This window comes from Melanaphis sacchari, unplaced genomic scaffold, assembly GCF_002803265.2.
Source record: "Melanaphis sacchari strain LSU unplaced genomic scaffold, SCAv2.0 Contig4_pilon_pilon, whole genome shotgun sequence".
NCBI lineage: Eukaryota > Metazoa > Arthropoda > Insecta > Hemiptera > Aphididae > Melanaphis > Melanaphis sacchari.
Genome location: NW_020271335.1, coordinates 10,999,551 through 11,013,554, shown reverse-complemented (window position 1 = coordinate 11,013,554; position 14,004 = coordinate 10,999,551). Strand labels below are relative to the sequence as shown.

Sequence of the window (14,004 nt, the reverse complement as noted above, 5' to 3'; positions counted from 1 at the left end):
TACAGTACTAGTGTACTAAATGTCTGCATTGACTACATTCCTATCTTGATTTTAATGTACCTAGCTTGGTAGTTCATGAATAAATCAGCGTTGTTGGCGAACCTCGCTTTGTTTATTAATTCGATCGGGATGGGCAATAATTGCCAATTGATTTGTCTGTAATGAATTAGCACATCAAATAAACCTACTGATGACTTCATAGTTTCTACATGTTTACATTGCATAGCCATGGATACAATGTAGGCAACGTAGTTATAGAACATAACAATGATTTACTATTGGATTGGGTTAGGTTAGGTTTGACTTGGTTAACATAAAGTATAACTCAAGTAGTCAAGTATAAAGTCGTAAGCTGGCATATTGGAAAGCAAAATTTTCCCACTACTGTGCGGTCTAGTGATGAGAAAATGAGCAACTGTCGTAAATGAATTTAAAAAGTCAAAACAATGACGGGAGATGGCGCTGTCATTATTGTCTGTTCATGTTGACCGAGTCATGACAAAATACATATTTTATACTGTTATGGGTCGAATATAATTCACAATAAGACATAACACAGTAAGATAGTTTGAGTTATTACTTAAAGCATTGATTAATATTTATAGTTAGCATGATCTCATAATATAATGTTTATACTATGAAAATTAATGTCTCATAATACATCTAAACTCAAAGTTAAAATAATCTTTAAAACATAAATTTTACATTTAACTCTATCATAATCCATAGTAATATGATAATATAATAATAACAATAATTTTTAATATGTTGTTTATTTCTTTTCTTTTCTTATATTCTACTAGTTATATAGTTTAAAATATTATAACGAACTAAACAAAACACATAATCTTAAAAGTGTAATAATATGTTAAAATTGTTTATATTTTTTAATGCAAATTTTAAAAGTATTTAATATGCTCAGTCATATAATAATATTGTTGATTTTTTAAATATTATTTATCTATAATTTATATTAGGTATATATGTTTTTAATATAATAATTTCATTACTACTGTCAAGTTTTTATAGTAATTTTTAGAGTGCAGACTGAACTAATAAACTATAATTTACCCTTCTATATATATATATATATATATGTGTGTGTGTGTGTGTGTGTGTGATTTAAAAAAAAACATTTATAATATTTAATATAAAATACTCCTAACATTTCGTATTAAACAACGTTGTATAAATGTATTTTTTTGTATACATTTTAGGCTTCAACAGCAATGGTTATTAGGTAGCTTGTGGTTGGTTTTTACTGTGAGGGAGGGTACTGTTTTGGAACACGTGTATTCATGCATCTACATGAGGATAAATACATATATATATATATGTCTATAAAATATCAAAATATGCTCTATAAATTATAACATTAATTAATATATACATTAAAACCGTTAAAAACATTTAATAGATAAAAACTGTTTTGCACTAAAATGTAAAAATTACTATTATTTTTAAATCGAATAAGTATATGTATTGAGCATATTAAAATTATAAAATAACTATGAATTGGATAAATATATAATAAAAACAATATGCTTTTCTTTAACTATTAATTATAAGTTATAACTAAAAATAAAATAGGATAAGTTACTTTGTTTTATAAAATGTATTGAGTGTATGTTTTTGTAGAGTAGCTTGCTGTAATAGTGTAATGGATGTAAATGATAAATTATTGTATACAAAAAACAAAAAGTTATGAGCAGAAACGTCAATTCAACTTTTGTTTCTATAATAATATTTTATAATAAATTTATATTACTATTAATCATTTATTTTTCTGTAATTGATCGGTTGGTTTAACTCATTTTTTCCATTAAAATCACGTAAGTACGCTTATTATATTATTATCAGCGGTTATTAACTTATAAATCAATACCAATGTATCTACTACACAGAACGATATGAATAGATTTGTGTTAAAAATAGCTTAAAATTAATTGAAATATATTGAAAATCACATTATTTTTATCCAATTACAATAAACGTAATGATGAATACCTCCAAGCCTCTATGAGTAATATATTTTTAATTACTAAATAATAACTTATATATTTATTTATTTTTTACTAATTATCAAATTTTATCAAAATTTCTATAAAAAACCCATGCTATCTATCATAGTTGTTATTTTTTATTAAGTTTCTGTGAGAAAACTTAAGAAAAATTATGAATTTATTTTCCAATTTTAGATTCTAAAATTTAAGATTTTATAAATTGTTAACAAAAAAATAATTTAAAAATTTTTGTGATTTTTCAAGTATTAAACTCAAAACATTTAAAATAATTCTTTTTTAAATTACTGGGAATATTTTACTTTTTATAACATTCAAACTACCAACTATATATCCATTTATTAAAAAAACCTACCTTCAAGATTAAAAATCGAATTTTTTATGGTGTTTCAATGGGATATGAAACACGAATATATATATATAAACCTGCATTTCTTTCCCAAATGGCGCTCTTTTTTAAAGTAAAATAAGTTGGTTAAAATGTGTTAATATATATATATATATGCAAAATTATAGTTTTACCTTTTTATTATTCAGATTAAAAAAATGTATATTATGTTAATCTATAATTTTAACTATTGAAATACTACACTTATGTAAATACATGGGTATTTACCTTTTATATTTACTTTACAAAATATCTTTTCAATTACTATTTTTATTTAAATTGTTTTAAAAATTAAGATTTATGATCACTGTTGGCTGCTATGTTTATATATAGTATATATTAAATTGTCTTACAGTTTTAAAGATAAATTAAAATAAAACTACAAATACTTACCTGGATACGGTTAGTATCCATTAATCTAATTTTAATTTTAACAAATTTATCCGTGATTTGTAATAGGTAACTAATAGTCTAGTACACTAATAACTTTATTGTTTTTATAGACACGTACGTTATTCCTATCATGCTTAATTATGATATTGAAATTATTTCGTTCATTGCTCATAAGTTATAAGTTATAATTTACAAGTTTTAACTTAACAATCTCATGGCATATAAACAATTGAAGTATTTAGGTATATAATTTATACACATTTTAATAAATTTGTATACAAATAAAGTATCAATAAATAAAAATATTACATGCTCTAAATAAATAAATATTATGTTGTGAATTTTTTTTTTTTTTTTTATTAGATATGTAATCAGTTAAGGAAGTTATAATATGACATTTAATTTATTTCTTATAATGCTAATATGTAATATGTTGCGTGGTATTATGTATTTAGAGTATAAACATAAATGTATAAAAAATGTAATTGTAAATTTATCTATAGTATTGAAAACATTAACTAGGTATTATATTGTTCAATTGTTGAAAGTTAAAGTTGTTATTGAAATATTCTTATTTCTTTCCCTTCTTTGGCAGATGTTCAAGAACGATAGTCTGAAATCATACCATATATTACATTAAATTATTGATTAAGTCAGTTAAATTTGTTAAAATATTTAAGTATACAAATACAATAAAATCTGTACAATTTTTTACCTCGAACTTTTTGACAGATTCAGCCAATTTGTGTTCTAGTGGACGGAGTGCAGTCCTGGCCTTCTCAAATGCACCATTAATTTTATCTGCATCCAATACGTACTTGATAATATCTTCAGATATTCTGTCTAAGTCACAAGATTTTTCGTAAAATTTAGTTAATTTATCTCCCAACACGGAGTCTTCCTTTTTAATTATGTCAATACTCTTCTTTAATTGATCTTCACTTTCAAGATCGGCCTTCTTTATAAATTCATTAGTGAATTCAGCTCCTCTTTTAAATATAAAATATTAAAAAATTAAAAAATGAATAACCATTTATATTTTTAAAACTATAATAAGAGTAGGTACTATTTGTAACTAATCTATCTACAATTTAGCATATGCGATATGTTATATATTACTATATTAGAATATTAATATATAAAATACAAAAAAACAATAAATTTTAATATATTATACAATTCATTAATTAAATATAACTAAATAATATTAATATTTTTATTATATACCAATTGAAGAATTTGAAGTTGTATCTCACAATTTATGCAAAACTATGTTCTATAAATTATAATAAATATTTATATTAATCTAATGAAGACATTATTTATATTTAATAATTTATTTCTTAATTATTTAACCTCAATAAACTATTATAAATTATTTCATTTCTTATAACTCGCAATTTGCATACACCTAAATTAGGGTATTGCATTTATTGTGTATGTACTAATATACATTAAATTGAACATATTACATTATTACTCATCTAAAAATAAAATATATATGCATTCTAAAATATTGTAATTTAGTATATTATTCTTTTATCCTTACATAAATTATATATAAACTGTATTAAAAAATAAACCGAATTAAGTGAGTACCTAGCTCTAATTATTTGATTATTATGATAATTTTTACAAAACATAAAAAAACAGTCATTTTTAATTAACGTAATTTAATATAGGCTTAAAAATATAAATATTTTATTAATAAATAATTTACCAAAAATGTATTTTTCTTATTATTCTTTATTAAAACTAAACTATAGATTTGTCTTTAATTTTTTTTTCGTTTATTCTTAAATATACCCATAATAATTGAGAATATCGAGTATAAAAAGGTCAATTTATTATGTTACCTAAGTCTGATTTATAATATTTTTAAGTACTTTGAACTGTATTTATTTATTTTTGCTATATATTCTTAAGTAAGTAGATTAAATATGAGGTCTAAAGTATATTAAAAGTTTGGGTTTATTTTAAATAACTAAAGTAATATTAATCATTTATTTAATTTAATATTGATTTTAATCAGTGTACCTAATAAATTTTGATTAAATTTGGACGTAAAAATCGTAGAATATAATGAATAATATTTAATATGTGTAAAGTCCATAAAGAATGAATAAAGATAAGAACTGCTGAATTTAAATACATTTTAATCTTATTAAAGATAAAATTACAGACTTACAATAGTTAGGTAATAAGTTATAACTAAAGTTTATTTGTATATGAACAGAAAATTTGTAATTTTCATAGTTTCGTTGAATAGTTAATTAAAAGTGATTAACCGACAAATTTCAATCATAGCTTAAAAAATACAATTTTGTTAGTCATAATTATTCTTATTTTCTTGTTGTTATATAGAAATAAGTAAAAGTATTAAATAACTATTTCTTAATTTTATGTGATACTTATAATGTAAATTATTAATATATTAGTTATAATTTTAATTTGTATCAAATTTATTGTAATTTAATAATTTAGTGTTATATTTAATATTTAGTGTACATTTTTCATATGAGTATTTAATAAACATTAGACACTAAAGATAACCATGGTTTTACATATAGTATAAAGTATATGTAATATTCAGTCTAGTGTTTAGTATACTTAAATAACTTTATAAATAAGTAATCAAATATTAATATTATATATTATAATTTAGTCCCTATTTCTTAAGAATCAGTTGAGATTATTCTAAAATAAAATAATTTTAGATAGGTACTTATTATTTTGAAAATTGTATTTTACTGAAAATGAATTCATTCTATTTTCCATTAAGTACGTATTTTATTAGAAAAAACATTTGTACTTAATGCATAATGAGCCACCAAGCAGATGCGTTATATTATATTTAGGAGCTATTTATACATATACTATAATATTAAACATAATATTATATAGTATAAAATATAATGTGGATGTATTGATTCACTTTATTTTTCCCTACCTTCAAATAAGTTTGATGTATAAATTTATTTAAAACATTTCATTTAATAAATTATAAACAAATTTTTACTTGTGTTTGCAAAAAGCTTCTAGCTTGGTCTGCCTTTGATGCGATTTCGTATTTTTTGTACAAAGCGTTCAAGTCCAAGGCAAATTTATCGTCATCTGTGGTCAGTTTTGAAAATTCTTTTAACATAGTTGATCCAGTTCCTAGGATTGTGTTGATAAGTTCATTATCATGGTCATCCTAAAATATCAATATTTTTTTAAATATATACTACATACTTACTTAAAAATTTTACTATATTTAAATAAATAATCTAAGATAAATAAAAAAAATTAAGTATAATACTATTATTTCCAATATATTTACCTTGGCATATGACATGACACCAGTCATTAGGAAACAGACCAAAATTATTTTTGCCAACATTGTGTTATTTTTTAATACAAAAGAAGTAACTTGTATCTCTTAGTGTTCAGAAGCAAATGTAAAGTTATACATGAATAGATCATTGATCAAATTTCCACTAAATTCTCCTTCTTTTATGACCTTTAAGAATATGCATTTAAATTATTCATTAAGATAAAAATAGATATGCTTTTAATTATACATTCAAAAGTAAATGTAACTTATTAGTTTTTTATGCGTTTAATTATTTAATGTTTCGAGTGATTTGTTATCGGTGAAATTTGGACTGTAATGTTTTTTGACCCGTGTCAAAAACTACTTTCAATTAATATTATGTATCATACTATACACCACTCTGGTAAATTATTATAACACAATGAAAATTAAATGATTCGATTTTATAAGATAAAATAATAAATAATATATTAATTTTATACACTTTTATATTCAATACATCTATACTTAATAATATATTAAGTATTTTAATAACTACCTACGTAATAATGTTTAGTTAAAATCTTGATAGAAACAAAAATTACTCTTTAATATACTGTAATTGTATATATATATTCTATATATTTTATTTTACTATTAAATTACAACATACAATAAGTTCTAAATTATGGGTTGGTTTTATGAGTTGTTTTTTTTCTTAAATGAGGAGAGTTAAAATTAAATAGAAACAATTCAAAACATTTTATTCAAAACTCTATGAATTTTAATTCCAAAGATAAACTCAAAATTACAAACAAATTTTAAATGAAGTTCTATAACCTACATCACCTAATTGTGTGCAGTTTGGTAAAGTGGTATGTAAGTTGATAAGGGGAGGGTGATGACTTCATACGTAAATTGAAAATTCAAACTTTGACAAAATTATATTTTAAAACGTAGTATATACGATTTATTCTTTAACAACTGTAAGCACTTAATTGCATTTAAAAAATAATAATCACAGAATCTTGAAACATAATTTATATTTTTGATATTCTCTCAAAAATTGGCATACAAATAATTAAAATACTAATTATACTAATGAATAAATAAATAAATTCTAAAATATCCTTAAAAATCAGAGTATTACTCATAGTTTCTAATTAGAAAGTTTTATAGCGTATACAATTATTTACTATTTGAAATTTAATACATTGATATACCTATTCTTTAACAAAGTATTCTTAAAATCTATTATACGAAGTTAGTTACTCAGTTTTTTTTTATTTTAGGTACAAAAAAAAAAAAAAAAATGGCTGTAAGGTATTTATTTTGCGTTATGTTAAACATCATTAGAAGTTAAGCTTTTTCTTAAATATAGATTTGTGATTAAAGTAATCTAAGACTCTTAATAAATTAAGTTTATTGAGTTAGATTGTAATATTATATACCAAATAATTAAGGTTGTCAACCGGTCGGTAATTCACTTCGATAGACTTAAAAAGTCGGTTGCCGGTATTTCCAATTAATAGCTTCAATGAGAGATCAATATAAATTTTATAAAAGTATATTTTATAATCTTAATAAAATTGGTTATTTGTTAATAAATCGTATTATCTTAATGACTTGTATATATGTCTATATAGGTAGTTGTGTGTGTTGACCATCAACTTTGATATTATTGTGTGTAGTATTTGATAGACCTTAGACTGATAGAGTTTCGTGTTCAGTCTCGCTTTAAATTTTGTACATAGTATACGAGTATATACTATATAATTACATTCATTTTAAAAATAAATAAAAGACAAAATAGAATCCATAATTGTGAAATCAAATATTAAATAAAAATCCACGGAAGATTTACTAACCTTTATATTTAATCTCATAGGCAAAAATTTTCAAATAAAAAGTTTGAAAAGTTATTAACTTTAATACCCTAACACAAATATATATAAATATATTGTCTTTTTTAATTTTTAATTTATAAAATATTTTTAAATTCAACACAGTTCATTTATTTAGACTCAAATTAAAATTCATTTTTAATTAAATATAATATAATTATAGTGATAAAAGATCTATATAATTTAATTTTAATTTGTGTTTGAAACTCATAATACATTATAAAATAAATTATTATGATTTTTTTTTATCATTAAAAGCATTTTAACATGTTTATAAAGGCCATCGTCTGATTAGATATAGTAATTTAATAGATTATATTTTTGTACACAAACACATAATTCCATAGTTCATACTTTATTAACCTTCTTAATTATTACCATTATATAATGATGAATCGAAAAACATAGCAATTGTCTTTATTTTTTAATATTTTTGAAGTTTATATTGAAATAAATTTGTAAATTTTTTTTAAACTTTCATACGTCTGATAATGCCAATAAGCATATTTTAATGATCAAATTTGTTTTGGTTTGATCTCAAAAGTAATATAAATAAATATTATTTTACAATATTTTTATAAATTTTAATTTAGTAACATAATAATATGAAAATTTGATAATCGTGACATTTTTAAATTTTTTTTAGAATACATTAACTCCACTTCATATTAGAGCAAATGCACTAAAATTTATTTAATATCCTATTACGCTGTATTGTTTCTAAATTATTAATATCTTTATAATAATAAATAATTTAAATTGTGTAAATTAATTTTTAGGTCGATAAAACATTTAAAAACTTTCAAAAATTTCATTCGTTAAAAATCATTGTTTCATTATTCAAATATTCATTAATATTTTTAACAATTTTTTTGTTTCCTGTTATACCGTTAATAGCGTAAACGCTTGCTCATAAAAAGTATAACACATATGTCGATTAAATTAAACAATGTCTGTATATCACCTTCATTCGTCATTAAGTTTATCACGAATATTGTGTGAATTTTTTTTTTCATAATGATTTATTTCCTATTTAATTAACTGAAGTTCACGTTTTGTTAGGTATTCAATAACTCACGCGATTAGAAATTTTCTAATTAAAGTATAGGTAAACATACAATTTGTAATAAGTATAATAACATCAGGATGAAACAAATAACAATATTTATCGAGTTCTTGTTAATCATATTATTACGTATTCAATATATAAACAGTAGTCATATTAATCAAAAATATTTACTTAATAAACTAGTATATTATTTGAATATTATGCCAATTAAAGTTACTTAAAAATATTTAGACTTTAGTCGATTTATAATATATGATATGTAAAAGTCGAACGATTCGTAATCATACTTCCTTTTATAAATGATAACCTCTGGAGCGGCACTTGAGAAAGTAGTTTAGTTTTTAGGTTTTTTAATCGATAATATTATATTTTAATAGTAAAAAAAAAAAAAATAAGTAAAAGTAAAATTGCTATGACAAGTTTTACTTTTCACAACAATTAAATATTTCATAACATTTTTGACAGAAAATTCACAACGAATAAAATGTTGAATTATATAAATTAATAAGTCTTATTTATTAGTTTTTCTTGATTTCTTTCTTATTCTTTTCAGGGATCAAAGCCAAAATAATCTCCTAAAAATAAATAATAATAATAAAAAAATGGTACTTGTTTTTCAATACTAAATCATCTACACTTACTTCAATGTCTTTGACAATTGGTGTCCAACGTTTGACAATTGGTTTGGTTTTGATTCTGATATCATCCCTAACTTCATTGAAATGTTCCAAAACCGGTTTCTTGATTTCTTCGTATAATTTTACAAGGTCTTCTTTCAATTCAGCTAATTCTGCTTTTAATTTTTTGATCTTTTCACCGATTTCTGGATCCCTTGCTTTTAATTCTTCGCTAATATGCTCGATTTGACGTTGAACGACATCACAAATTTTTTTATGCATTTGCTCTACACTTTCTTCAAGCTAAAATGAAAAAAAAAATAAATTTTATTTTAATTGTGTATATTAACTTTATTTTAATTTACCTATTACCTACATACAATGATTGAAATATTCTCAGAAAGCTTATTCGAACTTTAATTTATTTAAAATTTAGTATTACAATCATTTTAAATGTTTTTTACATTATTTAATTTCAAGTGAATAAATAAAAACTAAAAAACTTACCTTTTGGAGAATACTTTGAAATTGGACATTAGTGTTTTCAACTTTTTCTTTTACATTATCGATGTATTGATCGATATGTAAATCAGCTTCATTTAATCTAGATTGGATTTTCTCTGAGATCCTGTAAGCCGACTTAGAAATCTCTTTGAATAATTCATCAAATGGATTGTCTGATTTTTCAGGAAGAAGTTTTGTACCTGCTTGTACCTATAGGTATATACAAAATAAATAAGTTAATATTGTATGAAATTTAAATTAAAACAATTATATTTAACAATAAAATTCTTAGTATACTGCTTTACATACTTGTGACAAGCAAAATAGGAAAAACACGAATTTAAAACTGTGATTTTTAATGTTCATCATTTTTATTGATTTCGTTTCAAATGGCAAGCGATACTTGGCTCTTAAAAGCTGGTAATAAACTCGGTAACAATGTTTGATCAGTTTTTATGCTTAAACTATGAACCCAAAACATCGATAGTCGATAAGCTATTTACTTATCTCGTTAATAAAGATATACTGGGTGATTCTTTTAACAGTAAACACTCAATATCTCTTACAATTTTAATTGTTTCTTTTTTTTAAATGATTTTTCAGTTTTGAATTACATATTATTACATTGTGATATATAATTTAAATATAATATGCTTAACCTGAATATTTTTGAATGTTTCTTAGAATATAATAATCGAGCTAAATAGCGGACAAACATTTTTCGAGGTAACGTTTAAATTTGAAATATACATATCACAAATTAACTATAATTTTAAGATTTTTAAAATTTTTGGATTTATGTTATTACTCTATTATACCTAATTGATGTTTACCTAATATATACTTGACAAAGGTAAAACTCAAATTTTAATCAATAAATTTAAAACAATTCATAAAAATATCCAGATAAATCTAGAACTAATTTATGATTAATAACAGTACCTAATTACAGAGAATATAAATATAACTTATTTTATATTCAAAATTTGTTTGAAAAATTGTATTATTGATATCATAACGATTAAATGTGTCAGTCGTTTTTGTTTATTATGAATAAACATTTAAAATTAACACGAAAAAAATTGTGAACTTGCTCTGCATACTTTTAAAGATATTTTATAATATATATTTTATTGCTACTATAGTAATTTACTTTTCTATTTAGAATATGATAGACAGAGCTATTATTTTTCCAAAAATAAATTACATAAATTGATAAATTATAATTATAATATTATTTGTTGCAGTATAACAAGTTTTTATTAATTTATAAGTCAAATATTGATGTGTTCCCCATTTAAATAGTTTAAAATTAATCTAAATATTTAAAAATATATAACATGCCTTTTAAATGCTGATAGGAATGTATTTTGGTGGAAATTTAAAATCTTTAGAATTATTCATTGTAAATTATAAATATATCAAAAACTGGTTGTGTATAAAAAAAATTCAGTTTTTCTTTAATTTTTTTTTTTTTTGTTTGTTTCCATCCAATACTTTTAAATATATTCACATACATTTTTAACCTTTTTTTGAAAAAAATTCAAAATTTGACCTTTTCTTCTGAATTACCAACTATATCCAATTTATTCCTCAGATACCACTAGCTAAGTAAAAATCAAATTATTTTTACTGCTCTCTGTCATAAACGATGACTGCTGAAAGACACATAGAAAATTTAATTTAAAAAAAATTCATTAATATAAAACCTAACCAATAAGTATATTCATTGCTTCACTTAGAGTTTAAAAAAAAAATAAGGAAAACGCTCTATTGTATAATAACTGACACGTTTTAAACGTACCTCTTTATTAGATAATATGTTTATGTATTAAATTTAAATTAACACATAAATCATTGTAAACGAAAAACGATTCTGATTGGAGATTGTTAGTAAATTTATATTTCTAAAGATATTTTTTTAATATACTTAATGGTTACGTAACAAAACCTCTTAAGTAGGAATGATTTTACAGCTGTGAACATTGCATAAAACCTAAAAAAATTTCTCAGCATAATATTTTAAATTGTTAATGTAAATTCACTAAGGGTGCCTAATGAGAGATATTTCTTACAATGTTCTTAATCACCCTAATAATTTTTCGTCAGTCGTTTTTCATATTAATAATATTTAATATTATTTATTATACATATGTGTAGATTGTAATTTTTTTCAAATACCTACAGTTATATTAAAAAAAAAAAAATAAATAAATAAAAAATAAAAAAAATAAATGTTTTAAATTATCTAATTTTACATATAAATCGAATTATTGTATACTTGAAATGCCCTGTTATACGTGCTTGTAAATTCTACTAAATTTCAGGTACCTAGTTGATCTTGATTGGATTTATAAAACTTGTAAAAATAAATATTAACTCCATCGATAGTAAATAAATGTAAAATTCTATTGATATTATGAAAACAAATTTGATCAAAATTGGTCTCGAAAAAATAATAATAACTAGACTTTTAAAATCACCATTTGTTATAGAGTCTAGAGCATTTGTCAAATGTGTCTGTCAAACCAACAACAGAGGAAGATCTATTTGCACAATACTTCTCCTCTTCTGCTATCATTTATTGGTGAATAAAATTTAATACACACAGTACATATAACAATGCAAATATTCATACAAATAACTTAAGCCAGCTTGTGTTTCTACTTCCTGTTCTACTGTTTGCCCAAGGAGTGCTCTGCTGCTTAAGAAGATAACTCATAGATTGTCTCTTGAATCTAGACCATTTAACACAATATATTTAAAAATTATTGAAATCCAGGATTTATTCTTTGATAAAATCTTTTTATTCTCTCGTTGTTATTAATAATTATAATTTAACTTATAAAATATTATTTAACCTGAATACATAAATGTTTTTTCATTTCTATTTGTTTCTTAAGTGTTTAAAAATAATTAGTTTTTTTATGCAACAAGTTAAATAATATTGTGTATGTGTGTGTGTTTAATGTGAATACACGTAGACAACTGACCTAAATCAATGTTAATTTTTACATAAACTATTGATATGCACGAAAATAAATTATGCTGATGTAAGTATAATATGCATATAATTATGATTGTTTCTAACTTATTTGTAGAGACTAGAGACGTGATTCTTTTTGAATGATATTAATAATACAATATAAGTAGATATTTAAGATATTTTATAATTCAAATAACTCAATTTAGATAAACAATTATGATAGAAAATAGATACAAACATTTAAAATAATTATTTTAATTAGTAAAATTAATACATTAATTCATTACTGATTTAAATATTTAAGTCGATAAACAAAACAAAATTAAAAAAGACAAATAGATAACATAACGAAAAATAAGGGGAATGGTAAACTCCTACAAATGCAATGTATAATCTCCTACATAGACATAGTGTTAATTCCTACAAAAGATGATAAAAAAGGGTATCGCTTGTACCACTATAAAAATATATCAGTCTTGCAATATATTAATACATAATATATTAATATCATAAAAATTTATAAACCCAAAAAAGTTAAAACAAAAATTATTTGAAAAATATAAAAAATTAGTAAAACAATAGTTTTTATGGCAGGTATACTTTGGAAATAAACTCTAAACATGAAATTTCTCCATGCATATATTTATTTTTTGTGGTTAGTATAAATTCATATTTTTAAATTGTTTTTGTTTGTCTGTATTGTGTCGATCACACATTAATTACTATCGTTTATCTATTAACATTTTGTACTGCAAGTGCCGATATGAACCTATAACATAGCATAAACGTAACATGGATATAACAAATCCATCATATATCATATAAAC

The 14,004-nt window shown here is 21.9% G+C and overlaps 2 protein-coding genes across 2 annotated transcripts; both read right to left on the bottom strand.

Annotated features, from left to right (window-relative positions):
- Nucleotides 1–3,305: 3,305 nt before the first annotated feature.
- LOC112598995 lies at nucleotides 3,306–6,254 on the bottom strand. Its single transcript, XM_025345689.1, has 4 exons — nucleotides 6,125–6,254; nucleotides 5,822–5,998; nucleotides 3,518–3,799; nucleotides 3,306–3,415 (listed from the first exon to the last, which is right to left on the bottom strand). Exons 1-4 carry the CDS (start codon nucleotides 6,182–6,184, stop codon nucleotides 3,374–3,376), a joined length of 561 nt encoding a protein of 186 aa, XP_025201474.1. The 5' UTR covers nucleotides 6,185–6,254; the 3' UTR covers nucleotides 3,306–3,373.
- A 3,212-nt stretch (nucleotides 6,255–9,466) lies between these two features.
- Nucleotides 9,467–10,619, bottom strand: LOC112598975. The gene is made up of 4 exons (XM_025345657.1): nucleotides 10,501–10,619; nucleotides 10,195–10,401; nucleotides 9,712–9,990; nucleotides 9,467–9,645 (listed from the first exon to the last, which is right to left on the bottom strand). Exons 1-4 carry the CDS (start codon nucleotides 10,558–10,560, stop codon nucleotides 9,589–9,591), a joined length of 603 nt encoding a protein of 200 aa, XP_025201442.1. The 5' UTR covers nucleotides 10,561–10,619; the 3' UTR covers nucleotides 9,467–9,588.
- Nucleotides 10,620–14,004: the final 3,385 nt, after the last annotated feature.